Raw genomic sequence first — 17,018 nt, forward strand, 5'->3', positions numbered from 1 at the left:
CTTTTAAACAAGGCCACCGGCCACCCATCCGGGCCAGGGGCCGTGTCCGTCTTCATACCCATAAGCGCGGCATCGATTTCCTCTGGAAGGAACGCTAGCCCCAGCCCCTCGTTCTCGCAGTCCAGCACCCGTTGCCCTGCATCCCACACATCCGGAGACAGGCCAGCCCTCTGGTCCTCACACGTCCCCATCAGCCTAATATAGAACTCGTAAATATGCCGAGAAATGTCCTCTTGACGCAACAGGAGCCCCTGCTCCGATTGCAGCCTAAGAATGGAGCATTTACGTCGTCGGCCATTAGCGTAAGCCTGAAAGTATTTGGTATTAGCATCCCCTTTGAGGACCCATTTCAAACCACTACGGCGACGCCAATATTCTTCCTCAGCACGAAACGAAGCTTCAACCTGACCCTCCAAGTTGTACCGATGGGCCCATTCCGTCTCCGAAAGGTCCCGAGTGTCAGCCTGGGCATCAATCGTAGCGATCTCTGCCAGGATGGCCGCTCGGTGTGCTTTGTCAGCCCTCCCCAGGTTAGCACCCCATCCCTTGAGACTAGCCCTGAGTCGACCTCCAACAGCATTCCAAAATTCCATCGGACCACGCTGAGGCCCCAGTTGACTCACACACACCCTCCACTTCTCCCTGAGGAGTTCCTCGAAACCTGGCACCTCCAACCAGGCCGTTTCGAAGAAAAAACGAGGGTTTCGACGCACTCTATCCTCCCCAGAGGAGTATACCAGGGGTACATGGTCTGACCCAATACGAGTCTCCGCGACCAGAGTGCAGAGGGGAAAACCCATTTCCCACTCCGGAGACATGAACACCCGATCTAGTGCTGAGTGTACCGGATCTAATTGCTTGTTTGTCCATGTGAAACGAGCGCCCGTTCTAGCCACCTCCCTGAGGGCCATCGAAGTGATCGCAACATTAAACATGGCCACCCGAGGCCAGTTAATATTATTGTTACTCTTATCCGCACGCGACCTTATCAGGTTGAAGTCTCCGCCAACCAGGACAGGGAGCCCCGCCCCAGTAACAGAGCAGACTTTGGCTTGGAGTTCTCCCAAGAACTCCACCGATCTCGCGTGATCGGCCGGCCCATAGACCTGAATGATAACCAACTCCCGTCGCGAGGCCCTAACCCTAAAATGCGCGGCAATAAAAAAACGAGCCAACGTCCCAGGCAATGATCTCGTATAGCGCGCGGTTTAAGCCCAGCAGCAGGCCACCGGAGTGCCCAGTCGCCGGAACGTGATGCCACTCGTAGCGCTCCAATGGATCGATAGTGAGCAACTCATGGAAACGGAAATCACCCTTGATTGTTTCCTGAAGCCCCACTATATCGACGTCCTCTCTATGCATGTATTCCTTAAGTTGCGTCCGACGCCCCGCGTGGCCAAATCCACGGATGTTCCCAAAAATGGCCCGCATCTAGATAATCCGATTGCGGAGCCGGACACCGCGCGAGGTGACCGCCTTAGCCACGCGCCTCACCTTGCCACGGCAAGGCGAGGGAGGGAGAGCAACCCCTGTTGCCTGATCCCCCTCTTCGGGCATGGAAAGAGCCGCAGTGACCCCTCCCTCGGGCTCACAGGGTCTCTGGGCAACGCGTGCTGCCGCAGCAGCCGCTAGCGCTGCCTAACACATGTCTATGGTTAGGAAACATAATCATCTTCGATCAACGAGCTAGTCAAGTAGAGGCATACTAGTGACATTTAGTTTGTCTATGTATTCACACAAGTATTATGTTTCCGGTTAATACAATTCTAGCATAAATAATAAACATTTATCATGATATAAGGAAATAAATAATAATTTTATTATTGCATCTAGGGCATATTTCCTTCAAGAGGGCCCTGCCGCCGCCAGCACTGGCCGGGCTCTGCCCGCCAGTACGTCGAGGCGGCGGCGAGGAGAAGAAGGCACGGGAAAGGAGGGCGCTGGAGGCGGCGCTAGAGTTTTCCCCCCGGGCGCTCGCGGGAGGGAGGTCTCGTGCCTCCCCACAGTCACACCGCAAGTACCATTCAGATGCAGTTTTCTGCCAGTACGTGCTTCATGCAGAACTGTAGTGCCCATAAAGAAGCACCGGCAGGAGCAGTGACCAAGGTGGTACCAGGGGTGGTGTTGTGATGTTTATGTTTGTTGGAGAGGCTAGAGGATCTTTGGCAGCAGATTGCACAGTTTGACAGTAGCGATAAACTGTGTGAGAGATGTTTGTAGCCCAGAGAGGGTTTCCTGCATGCAAACGAAATTTTGTTACAGATGTACTCCCTTCGTCCGTGAATAAGTGTACATCTAGTTTCTGTCTTTGGTCAAAGTTTTAAAAGTTTGATCAAATTTTCAGAAAAGACTAGTAGCATATACGACATCAAATTGGTATATTATGGAAGTACGTTTCAAAATGAATCTAACGATGCTAATTTGGTGTCATAAATGATGTTACTTTTTCCTAGAAAGTTAATCAAAATATTAAAACTTTGACTTAGAACAAAAGCTAGATGTACACTTATTTGCGGACGAAGGGAGTAATGCTGAAGTCAAGTCCTTGCGATCACCATTCCTATTTTGCTGCAAGGCCTCAATATCTAATTGTAGTGACTCCTCTCAGGATCAGCTGTGGCAGTGTAATCAGTGACTTCAACCATTAAATTCGGGAAGGGCTTATACAGGCAGGGTGCCTTGTGATCTTAAATGAACTGCTAGTTCAAGCGAGGAATTTCATAAGAGGTCTAAATGAACTGCTAGGCTCTGACGAATTAAATTTCATAAGAGGTCTAAATTTCAGAAACAAAGAGCAAAGTAGCAAACTTGGGACGAAAACTGACTAGGGTTTGCATCGATCTCAGATGTGCGTACTAGGCCAGCCAGAACACGACGTCTAGAGTTTCAACCCAGTTAAAACATACTTGATGCCTCCTCTTACAAGGGTCTGAGGCTTTATAGTCATTACACTTAGAGAGAAAATACAAAAAGTAGAGATGGAGCAGGTGAGAGCTAACAACCACCCGAGGACGAAACGAGGCTGTCCGATCGAAGATCCCCGTCGATGCGTGATCCACTTAGCACGATAAGTAGAGGTGGAATCCGTTGGATCGAGGAAGAATGTACCAATTTAAATCTTCAGCCAAGTGGTAAGGTAACAGTTAACTGAACTTTGCCTAAAAAAACAGTTAACTGAACTTAACAACAGTGTTGATTTCTTAAGTTCAGGACCTGAAAGTTTCAGTGATAACACCGTCTTATTATGGAGAACCGCAAAGACTGCCGTCTCCAAGCTAGTACACTCCAAGCACGGCTTAATCAGGATCTCATACATACTCATACTTCTTTCACGAGATGTCTTATAGTACATACTTTGTCCGTCAAGTATACATACATTACTAGCACAAAATCACACGAACACCACCAGCTGTGCTTAGGGAAACAACATACAAAATGCAACTCCAAGCTTTATCATCGTTGCGTCGAGCCGTCGAGGCTATACCTATAAACAATCAACCAAAGCCCCCATAGACAGCTTCCTTCCTGAAGCTGGACCTTGTCAAGGTTCGAAATGGGAACGTCTGACCCTGGAACGGGCTTATGCTTCCTTGTAATAGTATGCTTCTCTCATATCCTTCCTGTCATTATCCCAGCCAGGGGATATGTGTGTTAGTAACACTGCACAGTTTGTGTGCAGCAGCACAGGCCCTCAGGGAGTTCCTGAAGCCATAGGTACAGCTATTCATGAGGTTAGGACGGCAGGCTTCTTCTGCCAGTACTGCTCAAATCTCTGCCTTGCGTACTCCTGGTAATCGAAGTCGATGTCGTTGACACGATCCTGTAAAGAAAAGAATGAAAGTTAGAAGATAGCAGCGCATATAATTACTGTGATGACTAGGTTGGCGAACCGAATATGAACTCACCGATATTATTCCCCAGAGTCCCCAAACCAGATGACTCGCGAGCGTGTACTTCTCCACGCTCCGGAGCAGATTCTCCACCTCCTCCGCTTCAGGTTCCTCGCCTGCCCAACAAAGCTGTATTAGCACGAAAGGAATCGTCGGACAATCGAACCAAGATAATTGGGTTTTGTACTCACGAGAAGTGCTCAGGTAAGTCTTCACGAAACGCCTCTGCTCATCGATATCTGCCGCAGAATAGAAAGTTAACAATAGTAACAAGGTAGAGTGAAGGCTGAACGAAAACAAAAGCAGAGTTAAATGGGAAATGCAATACCTGGATATTTACTGTAGTCCAGTATATGAGGCTTTTCCGAATGGTAGTCTGCCGCCATCTCGCAGAAATGGTTAGCGATGTCATATGCAACTGGGTTGAAGCTTGCATACTCATAGTCCTGTAAGCACACGAGGGGGCAAATAATAAGATCAAACCAACTTGCCAACTATATTTAGGATGTCTGACAGTTTGTTAGAAGGTGGGATAGAACTTCAGATTTCCTTAAGAAACTGTCATGACTCATGGCAGGTCGGTACACAGCATATACAACAAGAAAAGAAAGCATCGGTTCTTCATGCTGCACGTACTCTCCAAGACTAAAACTCTGCTTTTAGTGGAGGCGTGACACCTTAGGATGTCGAGTCGTAAGGAACAAAACTGAAGACAAGGTTGCATGAGATGAGAAACTTGGAAGTTCAGCCTAACAAACGTGCAAGAGAATCCCCATTTGCATATTTTACATGATTTCCATACACCAAATAATTAAGACTATAAGGAATTGCTTTTGAATGCATAGAGACTCACAATGATGGTCAGCATGTTGGTCTCCTCATCCATCATGATGTTGCCATACTGTAGATCATTGTGGCAGAAACCAATCCAGTGGTGGTAATCCCCTGAGAATTCTTTCTCCAGCGAAGCGATCTCGTCCTCCAGGCAATCCAAGCGTAGTTCGTTGGCCTGATCGGTTGGGCACAGGTTCTTGGCAGTTTTGAGCCAGTTCCTTCATTAAAAAGATTCATCAGGTTCAGTTCCATGCTTGTGAGTTGTAAGCCTGACAAATAAATCATTTGTGCAAGAACTAAAGATTGTCCTTACTTCAGTCTGTCCCAGAGGAGCACATGCTTGGGACCAGGCATGTCAAGGTTGTGGAATTCCCTCAGTTTTGTAGCCACCAGAGCTGAAATTTCAGGATCGCGCATATCGGGAGCCGACAGCGTCTGAAAAAAACATTTGCATTAGTTTGTGTTTACAAACAGATGGATAGTTTGGCCACCTTGGTAGAAAATACTCCTATCATTTTCCAAGGACAGCTTTAGCAAAAAAGTTCTAATAGCAATGAACCGTATTCCATTCCCACCCCTTTTTGTTCGCCCCAGAAAACAGCACAAGATACTCCCTTTTATTTATGAGCGCGACGCAAATAATGAAGTGATCTGAAGAATCTAGAACGTGCTACGGCGCGCTCTCATCCTCTGGCTATAGCATGACTAACACTTCAAAGGGGCATAGACAGTGAGTTGGACCATGATGCATACTGCCTAAGCTACTTCCTTGTAAACGTACTTTGCCACCAGCTGTGCTGGTTTTGCCAACTTGGTCATCTGCCTACTTTCTCAAGTCAAATCAATTGCTTTCATGCCATGGCTTTTCTAAGAGATGTCCTCTGCAGTCGTATGTGCAGTTATAGATCATCGACTACTTGACAAATACAACATCGTAAGCTATTGACTTCACACCACAAATTTATCGATGTGACAAGAAATAATCTAAGGAAGAGAGATTTCATTTGATGACATAGCCTTGCAAAGAAAAAGATCGTCCACGTAACACACATTTCTGGGAGATGTCGCTAGTGCAGAAACAAAAGGTAGCTTTCGACTAAGTCACATGGGGCATAAATAATTCTGGTTAAATGGGAGTTCATTGACTAATTGGCTTGAAGAAGCGTTTTCTTTCTGAACTGATGGATAAGACTAGATGTAAGGTATTATCTAAAATTTTACAATGCTAGATTCCCACGGCAGAACATTCAACGGACGAGAACCACAGTTCAATAAATTAGTCGGCTGCATGCTATTGCTAGTAGAATCTCCTAAAGTACATCAAGAAAGCAGTAGTTAACTTTAGCACTAAATTTTCTAAAATCCAACCGAACACAAGCGCACTAAAAATAACTGAATCATTCGTGCAAAGAAACAAAGTGGCATGAAAAACTCTTAGAGAAAACAGAGTGATTTGGCAGTTCGAGAAAGAAATTCTCCAAGAAACAGAGGAGACCAGTTCTGAAATGGCCTTTAAACCAAGAAAAAACTGAAAGGAAGAAACAATTCGGTAGTTATTTTGTTTAGACGCGTTATTATGGGTTCGCATGTGCACGTACCCGTGCGTGGATGAACTCCTCGATGCGGCCGTTGGGGAAGCGGCCGAGGAGGCGGGGGCCCTGGCCGTGGCGGGACATGCACTCGAAGGTGCGCAGCTCGTCGTCGCGGTCGAAGAAGAGGTCGACGCCGTCGCCGTAAATCCGCACGAGCACCTTCCTCACCTCCCTCTCCTTGAGCGCCCCCGCGCCCGCCTCGCCGCCGGCCGGGGCGGTGAGCCAGCGCACCTGGTACACCTCGTTGGTCATGGCGCCCTTGAGCGGCACCACCTCCAGCGCGCGGCAGTCCGCCACGTTCGGCCACGCCGCCGCCAGGTCGTGCAGGAGCCGCCGCGCCTCCTTGGGGATCCTCGCGGACTCCGCCGGCCTCTGGGCCTGGCTCTGGTTCTCGATCGCCACCATTCTCGCTAATCACGCCTTCTGCTCTCTTCTGGAGCGGAAATGGACAATCCGGCGCTTACGGTTGATCTTTCTGTTTCTTTTTCTGATTTGGGTATTCTTTCTTGTTCTTGGTGAAGCGAGATTGGATATAAAGAACTAGGCAAAGCGTTGCAGCTGCAAGTAACAGGGAGGGAGGTTTTGCTCTGTCCGGCGTGTTTTGGGATGGTTTATGTGGTTCGGCCGCGCATAAATAGAGGAGAGTCTGTTGCCGGGGGTTTTCCAGATGCCCCCTCCATGGTTTCTGTCCGTTCTATGTGAGGACATATCCTGGTTACGACAACGCGTTGAGTCGTTGTTTTCCTTTTTCTTTTCTTTTTCTGGAAAAACGTATGATATATTTATCAACGGTCAAGGTTGTATACAAAGAACACTAGAATTGAAAGTTACATTTAGGTCCATAGAGCACTTGACGATGGCTATAAACAATGAAGCAAGCCGAAGACGTGCCGCCGTCATCACCCATCATTCACCGGAGCCGGCTAAACCAACAAACACAGTCGAGAAGTCGTCATGCTAAGTCCCTACAGGACCAGCGCACAAAAACAACAACAGCCGCCGATGAAAAGAACCCGCAGACACACAAACACCGACAAACGAAGATCGGATCTACGTGGATCCACCGAAGACAAACAACGATCGTATCCCCCAAGATCCGACGGAGACAACCTCCACGCGCCCTCCGACAACGCTGAAATCACCATGGGGAAGGTGGCTAGGCGGAGAGAACCTTATTCTTGCTTGGTAGGGAAGGTTTCGTGAGGTCAAACAAAATGGACAAAATCATACTCTCCTCCGTAGTTTCATAATATAAAACATAGTTTGACCCTATAAAATTGTAACCGTAAATCTCACATACAATTTTTAGGTAACGGTTACAATACAAAAGGTACTTTTAAATATGAATCCAATGGTGTATATTTGTGTAACAGAAATCACATATTATTTCACTAATTGTTGGTCAAAGTATTTTTGAAAGCCAAACTACGCTTTATATTTTGGAACGAAGGTAGTATGACTTCTTATCTACTTTGAGATTGCAGATACGCCAAAGTAGTAGAAAGAAACATACATAGGCTTTGCGAGTATAATTGAACTCCTATCAACCACACATGTGTAAAGTTGTCGGAATCTCAATTTTATCAAACGATTCTACAATCTTAGAATCTAAGCACACATGGAAAGTTGGTAGAATCTCAATTCTATCATAGGATGATGTGTTTTTGACAATCCAAATTGATTGGATTGGCTCTACATTATTGTCAGTACAATATATGATTTTATGATTCTAGGAAATTACTGCCAGTATATTAATGGGTTAATTTCATAAATGCCACTCGAATTCTAGCGACTCTGAGAAACGCCACTGCAATTTCCAGTGGCATTTTTCAAAGTCTGCAGTGGCGTTTTTTGAAGTTTGCAAAATTTGTAGTGGTATTTTTAAAGTTTGAAAATTGCAGTGGCGTTTCTCGTAATCACCAGAATTCAAGTGGCATTTATCCAATTAACCCATAATATGTGATTTTATGATTCTGGCAACTACCGTGAGACTATCAATCTTATATGCAGAGTAAAAAAGAATTCTTATATTAATAAAGTTTGACCAGCCTTGTACAAGAGTAAGTTCTATCTTACTTTATAAAGTTTGACTAGCCTTGTATTAATAATTATAAACATTTACAGTAGTAAAGATATAGAATATGAAAAATAGTTCCATGATTCATATAATGATATTGATTTGGTATTGTGGTTGTCCATTTTTTCACATATATATATATATTTGGTCAAATTTTATGAAGTTTGATTTATGATAAATTGTATATGCAGAGTAAAAAAGAAATGAAAGGAGTGCTACGACTACCGGGAAGTCAACTCCAACATTTAACATTGGCAAGTGAAGCAAAATGAAGCAGATTTTTTCTCTGATGAAGTATTTCTCAATATGAGTACAATTTTTACTCTCTTCAATTTGCCAAGTACTCCAACAATCAACATATGCCCACACACCAAGGGACGACTTTACGACATCCAGCTATGCCACGGAACTTAGGTGGTGTTTGGTTCTCTAGTCCTAAGACTTTTTCTAGTCCTAATTAAAAAGTCTCTAATCCCTAAAAAGTCCTCCTATGTTTGTTTTCAGAGACTAAAAAGTCCCTAGTCCCTTTCTAGAGGTTATTAAATGACCATGTTGCCCCTAGTATATAGAAAAATAACAATCAAACGACACCATGGGATGGCGGGCCAATGGGTGCATGGAGGGGCATTATTGGAAAAGTCCCAAAAAGTCCCAAAAAGACTCTCCTTGAGAGTCTTCTTCATTTAGTCCCAAATGCCTAGTTTAGTCCCTAAAAAGTCCCTCCCGTTTGGTAAAAAAGTCTCTAAAAGGGACTTTTTTTAATCCCTACACAAAAAAGTCCCTGAAAACAAACACCCCTTTACATTCTTGCACCGTAAACAAGGTCTTAATGTTAATTTTTACAGTGGCACATAGGGGTGGGCACACTCACACCGAAAACCGAAAAACCGAACTGAACCGAACCGATTTAACCAATTTATGTGTTTATTCGGTGTATGGTTTTTTGGTTCGGTGGCAATTTTATTTCCTATTCGGTGTTCGGTGCAACTTCGGTTTCATGCAGTCACAAACCGACATCACCGAAGAAACCGTTGTTTTCTATGATGGCCAGCCCACCCGTACGTGGTTGTGGCTGTGACCTGTGAGCGGCTGAGCGCAGCCCATTTGTCCTTCGGCCCAACAGCCTCTGATTTGCCTAATGTATAGATATAAATCATCCGACGTCCACATGTACGTGAAACCCTAGTCACCGCCCATCGCTCGATCCTTTCGTCAGGCGGCGCCCTCTCCTCTCCAACCCTAGACGCCAGATCAGCTACTCATCGAGTCGGCTCCGGCGAGTCAGCGTTCGGCGGTCAGCAACAAATCCTATGGTTGAGACGGACGTAAGCCATCCGCTTGCTTCTCCAAGTTCTAATCTCTCAAATCTCAGTACAAGTACCTAGTAAACTACGAACGTAGCTCCATGCAAGTGATCAGTTTGATCTACTACTAGTAGGAATATTTTAGTATTGTTTTGCATGAAACAATTGCCATGAGAGCTAGTGTATCAGCAAGTACTTGTACGATTTCTATCCATAGATCTTCTCGTACATGTGCAGTGTGCGTGCGTAATATAACAAATTATTTATTAGTCTATGGTTTAGTGCATGTGCTTATTCTGATCCATATGTTCTTAGACATAAGCCAAAATGCTTCTAGAAACGTGAGTACGTACCAGCTAGATGCGGCGTAAGGCGGCTGGAAAATCAATTAAGGTGCCTGTGTGCTAGCTTCCTTAGGCTAGCTTGCAATTGTAGGTATATAGCTCCTGGGGTGAATCCATCTAGCAGTTAAAACAAACATATAATACGTATCAAATTCCTTAAAAATGGTACAAAATGAAAGCTGCACACTTAGAGGTATCACATGTATTCTCCCTTATATAATACTTTTCATGTTCCACATGATCTTATGTTTTATACACAGTACAGTTGTTTGCTTAACCGAATTGAACAGTGACTAATCATATTCTTGTCTAATTTGTAGATGTCAGAACCAAATGAAGACATCGCCAATCAAGAATCTGAGAGCTTAGCGGTGGTCACAGAGGGAGAGCAGAATGAGAATAATGGGCAGCAACCGGATGCATCGGAGAATGCTAAGAAGGAAGTGGTGATGCCCAAGAAAAGGAAAGAGATGGAACCAAGATCAGAGGTCTGGGATAGTTTCACCAAGATCGTAGAGGGAGATGTTTTGAAGAGGGGCAAGTGCAACTACTGTAAACGTGAGCTTAAATGTGAAACAAAAATCAATGGTACATCTGCCCTAAATTCTCATTTAAAGATATGCAAGAAGAATCCTAATAGGAACAAAGATGATAAGCAGCCTACTTTGCAAGCTACACGAAATGAAGGGGATGGTAGCAAGTGTACACTTACTGCTTGGAGGTTTGATCCTGAAATGCTTAGGAAAGCTTTTGCTGAAATGATTATTACAGATGAGCTCCCTTTTGCATTTTCTGAGAAAGAAGGGTTTAGAAAGTTTATGTCCAAGGCATGCCCACGTTTCAATGTGCCGTCTAGGAGAACAACTACTAGGGAAGTTGTTAGCATGTTCAATGTGCAGAAACAGAAGCTGAAAAAAATCTGTAAGGAATCATGCGAAAGAGTATGCCTCACCACTGACACATGGACTTCTGCCCAGAAGCAGAACTATATGTGTGTTACAGCACATTTCATTGATGGTGACTGGAAGCTACAAAAGAAGATAATTGGGTTTTTCTTAGTGAAGGGACATAGGGGGGAGGACATTGGGAAGGACTTGGAGAGATGCTTAGTAGATTGGGGGCTTGATAAAGTTTTCACAATAACTGTTGACAATGCTTCTGCTAATGACGGTGCTATAAATTATATCAGGAGGGTTATGAATAAAGCCAAAAGTAGTATTGCTGAAGGGAAGTATTTTCACATGAGATGTGCTGCGCATATTATAAACTTGGTGGTTACTGATGGACTAAAGGAAATCGACCTTTCAGTGGCACGTGTGCGAGCTGCTGTAAAGTTTGTGAAGAACTCCCCTGCTAGAATTACAAGGTTTAAGAAATGTGTTGAACTAGAGAAAGTTAAAAGTAAAGCCTTTTTGTCATTGGATGTGCCTACTAGATGGAACTCAATATACCTTATGTTGAGAGCTGCAGCAACGTATGAGCAAGTTTTTTATAGGTATGCTGATGAGGACCCGTACTATGCACTTGATTTAAATGGTGAGAAAGGTCCGGGAGTTCCAGAAGCCGCAGATTGGGATAATGCAAGAAAGATGACAGAATTTTTGGAACACTTCTACAAGCTTACTGTCCGTGTTTCCGCGTCAGCTCACATATTTTTTCATGAGATAGCCGATGTTATCATCTTGTTGCGGCAATGGTGTGAAAGCGAAGATTCTTTGCGTAAGGACATGGCTAAGAGGATGATAGCTAAGTACAATAAATATTGGGGGGATCATAAAAGCTTCAACATCCTTATTTTTATTGCGGTTTCTCTTGATCCAAGGTACAAGTTGTCAAATTACATAAAGATAGCTATTCTGGAGATGTTTGGTGAGACCCAAGGGCAGGTAGTTTGGACTGAAATAAGTAAGACGCTTCACGAGTTATTTGAAGAATATGGAAAGATATATGCTCCAAGTGATAAAGTGCAGCCGTCCAATGTAGCACAAGAACCTGAAGCCCGTGGCACAAGTTTAATGAAGTCCTTGATTGCTCAAAAGATGAGGACGAGCACTTTTGGAATTACTGCTAGTAAATCTGAACTTGAGAAGTACCTTTCCGAGGAGAATGAAGAAGATGGCAGCAAGTTTGACATTCGTGAGTGGTGGAAGGTCAATTCTTCTAGATTTCCAGTATTGTCACATTTGGCCCTTGATATTTTAGCAATTCCTATATCTACGGTTGCATCGGAGTCGGCCTTCAGCACTGGTGGTCGTATTTTAGATCCATTCAGGAGCTCCTTAACTCCATTTATGGTCCAAGCACTTGTCTGCACACAAGATTGGTTGAGGGGATCTATTGCTGTAAATGACGAAGAGGACACTGCAGAATTAACTAAGCTAGAGGAAGGTAAGTCAATAATTTACTTGAGTTATTTTTGTTAGACTTCTCCTATGTCACTCATGAATTAAATATCATTTACTCATATTTTCAGCATTGCTTGAAGAAATAAATGGGCTCAATATTTCGAAGAACAACTCCAATAAGGATAATTCGGTCATCATGGATGATCGTACTTCCTAAACATGGTGCGGTTTCTTGATAACTTTACTACCTATTAGTTACAGCCTATCAGGTTCAAAAATGTACATCTTTTTCATGCAGTTGCTATTGAGGCATGCTAATAAATTTATTGTACAAAATCCTCAGATGTTTGCATCCCGCAAGGTTGCCGTATGGAGCCATGGAAGTAGTACTGCAGATCTGAGATCTTGAAGCCTTGCTCCTGTGATGAAGTCCCATTTATTCATGTTTCTGTCACCAGTCAGCTATTTGATAGCCTTTTGTTTGATTTCCCTCCACTTGTGTGTGAGAAAATAAGAATTATGCTATTTGCTTTTGCTGCTAGATAAGTGAGACTATTTGATATATTTATGTACGTGAGACTTTATTCACTATCCATTTATATATATAGCAAAGTTGTGTCTTTCATTACAGCCAACGATGTGACATTTTAACTATCATATATTCATATTTTCTGTTAAGGTTGCTAGCTCTTGTGATTATTATTTGTATATTTTGTGCAATGCAAATAGCTACTCATATAAGTGGTGGCTCTGATTGGTGCACGTACTTCGGTTTTCCGGTTAACCGAATAAACCGAACCGATATATTTAGGTTAATATGGTTCGGTTGCTAATTTTTGTTTGATTATTTCGGTTGCCATTTCTCTAAAACCGAAATTATAAAAAACCGAATAAACCGAACCATAATAACCATATTAACCGAACGCCCAGCCCTAGTGGCACATGCGGGTGTGAGATTGGACGTCTCATTGTATTTATTTATTTTGTGGGGGGAGAGATTGGACGTCTCATGTAGCAAATGTAGTATACTTCCTCTGTCTCAAAACAAGAAACGTTTTTTTGACACTATAAGAATACATCTAAGGAGATGGAGAACACGTGGTGAGAAATACGCGCTATTTCGTGCTTGAGAATGGGTGACACACAGTTGCCATCGTTTTCTTACCGGGGCGAGCAAGCTCTCTGTAAATACACAGTAAAGGCGTGTTTGGTTGCAGTAGTGAATAGTAGCTGCATTCTATACACATCTCAATCCAGTTTGGTTGAGCAAAAACAGCCCCAAATGCGTCATCTATAAGTTGTTTGGTTGCCTGCATATAGGGTCTCTGCATTAGGTAATACGCAAGTGTACTTTGTTTGATTGCCTACATTGGCCCAAGCGGCACATGAACACGGTATTTGGTTACATGCATGAGGTATGATTAAGAGCTAGCACTTGCACTTAGCACACAAGGTTAAGAGCTAGCAGAGGGAGGGGGAGAAGAAATGCAGTGTGCGCCGGACAATGGCTACTACGGTGGATAGTGGCCGTGGTGCCGTGTCCGACATGACGAGCATGAAGTCGTGGACGAGCAACCCCGTCGGCGGCACGGCGGGCGACACCATTGGCAAACTAATTGCGGTGCTCACACAAACAGCCGAAGAGGAGAAAAATGCAGTGCTCGCGCCATGGTATTGTCAGTGCAGTGGACGAGATAGGAGGCTGATATGATCGATGCCAGAAACAACTCCAGTGTAGTAGGGCGAGAGAGAGAGGAGGCTAAGATGATCGACCCCGTCGGCGGCGTGGTGAACTGCAGTGTGCATGGAGGCGAGGACACAACAAAGCAGTGTGCGTGCCATTGCAGTGTCAGTGCAGTAGGAGGACGATAGAGAGTAGGCCGAGATGAACAGCACCGAAAACGACTCTAGTGTAGTAGGATGTGGGTAAGGAGATCAAGAAGAATGGCGTCGGCGTCGAGAGGGACGAATAGGAGGGCTCTGAGCAGAGGACAGAGAAGCTCGACATGGCGGCTACAATGCAGTAGGATGCTGTTCAAAGAAAGATGAAGCTACGGTCGTCGAAACCAAAAATTTACAACACGAATGGTGTGCGGAACTGTGAGATTAGGCTGCTGGTCAAAGAAAATTTCAAACAATCAATCATGTGCGACGAATCTGACAAATTTCATCCAAAATAGCTTCAAACGGGAAGACGAAACTAAAAATTTACAGCCGACGAAACTACGAACCGATCGCCTGAATGAAACCATAGCATCAAGGTGCATTTTTTGATGTAGAACTTACTCAAATCGAAATATCATTGTATAGATCGGAAGAGGATATGAAGAACATAATTAAAGGATGGTTAATGAAGATAAAAAAACACAGGTAGGCGCTTTGTCAAATCCACGTCACAGCATATCTGCCAATCTTATCGCATCCGCGCGCATGCAAGGGATGGCCCATGGCTGCCTCGCATTGACGTGCGTGTCCTGCGTGGTGCAACATTAATTTGCCTCTCGGTCAGCAACATTCGGACCGACCACAACAAGCACGCGCAGTCTCAGCTTGATTTCCACCACAAGCATGACTATTATTAAGGGGCTGTTTGGTTTTAGGACTAGCATTGCCATACTTTATCACACATTTTTGGCAAGCTTGCCTAAGATTAGTTCATTAAAATGAGAGCTACAAGTTGGCAAGACTAAAGAAATCTTGTCACACTTTTTGTGTGTATGCCATGTGAGGCACAAGTGTGGCTTGTCTAAGGTGTGACTTGAACCAAACATCCATGTTGGTCAAATTTACCTAATATTAATTGTGACAATCTTTGGCTAAGTTAATCACAAACCAAACAGTTTCTAAGACCGCGTGTAAACGAGGTGGCACTACCGTCAAGTTCAGTGAGATGTCCTGCCCCAGTATTTCACGCAGTGAGAAGCACGCGTGAGTGGCGCGTCAAATTTGGAGCGAGCTTTGCTGACCAGTTACTCGGATTGGCACGAACCGGTGGTACGTTTTCCTCGTGTTTGTCGGCATGGAACTGGATTAAGCCACGGTATCGATTTTATATTTTGCGGTGGATCGCATGGAGTACGTCCTCTAGTGCGGTGTGGAGACTTGGGAGCCACGTGTTTCAGGAAAAAGATCAGCGCGTGGCGAAATAAATAAGGCCAAAGTTCACGTCACAGGTCACACTACGGCCCACCGCGGGCCGCAGTTGTCCGCGTCAACGGTCGAGCGTCTTCTTTATCTTGTCCTGCTATCCGAAACGAAACTAAACCAAGCAGGGTGTCCGTTGGTCCGGTTTGCAGATGGATTTCTCCCCGCCGATTGCTACGGAAAAGAAATCTGCTCCCTACGAAACACGAAACACCCACCTCTGATGATTGACATCCCGACGCATGTGTTCACTAGTCTCAGGGCAAGGACACGTAGTAATAAGCAACTTTAACCGGCCGACCCAAATAAAAAATAATTTGTCTGTTTTTTGTCTGTTTAGGTCGCCCGACAGATATTCATATTTGTTTTCGTGTTTCGGTTGGCGCTTACACCTAACGCCGGCCCTGTCCATCTTTGAGGTCGTGTGAAAAAAAAATACCGCAAATATTTTGAAAATAAAAAATATTAATTAAACATTAGTGTCGGCCATAAAGGCCAGTGGGAGTCCACGAGTCAACTTTACATTAAATAAAAGCATTTCCCTACTTTTATAAAAACCGAGTTGGTGATGATGGTGTGCGTGCCATTTTATAATATAGACCGTCTGATCTACATCTGACGGATAGAGAGCAAACTATGATAAATTTTTTTTAAACCGCACATCTTTCCACATTGACAGATAAGGCCTTGCCTCGTTCATCTTATCTCCCACAAGCTCATTGCTGAGCAATTAAAAAAGAAAATATCTGAAACAATCTAGCATGGTGGCCGCTACCGGCGCCGTCCATCCTCATGCCTCCGCCTAGTCTGACCACCAGTCACCATCACGCCCCACTCCTCCTCATCTTATCTCTCATCTTTCTCGAGATATCATTTTTTTAATGAAATTCTCGAGATACCATTTTTTTGTTAAACTTCTTGAGATATTATTAGTTTTTACACATGGGATTACTCTTGCATGGGTCAATCACAATATGTGTTTTGTAAAAAAAATGCATCTTGATGTTCCGTGCAATGCACGGGCATCTTGCTAGTAATAAAACTAAAAACTAGGAGGAGGCGCATTGTGCTAGGCGTCCTCATCGTCGTTGTCGGGGCCGGTGAGGTCAATGAGCGTTAGAGTCGGGCCAGCCCCGGGGAACGTCGTCTCCCAGGCTGTGGCGACGCCCTCCGCCACTGGATGTACCGCTGCTGGCTGGGCTACCCCACCGCGGGCACAACGCTCCTCTTCCTCCGCGTCGCACTCCAACTGCTCGAGCCGCTCGCCCTCGCGGTGCTCCTCCGCCAGCCTACGCTATCGTCATATTGTGCCGGCGTCGCTCCAAGCCAGACGGGTGGTGCGTTGACCCACTCGCGCACACACCCATTCCATGTGTAGCGCTCGGGCATGACGGGGGTCGGCGCCGGCTCAGCCTTGGCGGGGGACGGCGACATCAGACCTCCCAATCAGGAGAGTCTGATGCGTAGGCGGGGTTGAGGCGTTGCTTC

The 17,018-nt window shown here is 44.8% G+C and overlaps 1 protein-coding gene across 2 annotated transcripts; it reads right to left on the minus strand.

Annotated features, from left to right (window-relative positions):
- Nucleotides 1-3,209: 3,209 nt before the first annotated feature.
- Nucleotides 3,210-6,931, minus strand: LOC119268606 (probable choline kinase 2). 2 transcript variants are annotated; one of them, XM_037550272.1, is made up of 7 exons: nucleotides 6,323-6,930; nucleotides 5,038-5,159; nucleotides 4,744-4,942; nucleotides 4,219-4,336; nucleotides 4,082-4,129; nucleotides 3,906-4,006; nucleotides 3,210-3,820 (listed from the first exon to the last, which is right to left on the minus strand). In XM_037550272.1, the coding sequence occupies exons 1-7, from the start codon at nucleotides 6,719-6,721 to the stop codon at nucleotides 3,725-3,727; spliced, it is 1,083 nt and encodes a 360-aa protein (XP_037406169.1). In that variant the 5' UTR covers nucleotides 6,722-6,930; the 3' UTR covers nucleotides 3,210-3,724. The 2 variants fall into 2 exon arrangements, with proteins under 2 accessions (XP_037406169.1, XP_037406168.1); XM_037550271.1 differs by having other exon boundaries at nucleotides 3,906-4,129; nucleotides 6,323-6,931.
- Between the last annotated feature and the right edge of the window lie 10,087 nt (nucleotides 6,932-17,018).

The sequence above is a fragment of the Triticum dicoccoides genome, chromosome 3A, assembly GCF_002162155.2.
Source record: "Triticum dicoccoides isolate Atlit2015 ecotype Zavitan chromosome 3A, WEW_v2.0, whole genome shotgun sequence".
NCBI lineage: Eukaryota > Viridiplantae > Streptophyta > Magnoliopsida > Poales > Poaceae > Triticum > Triticum dicoccoides.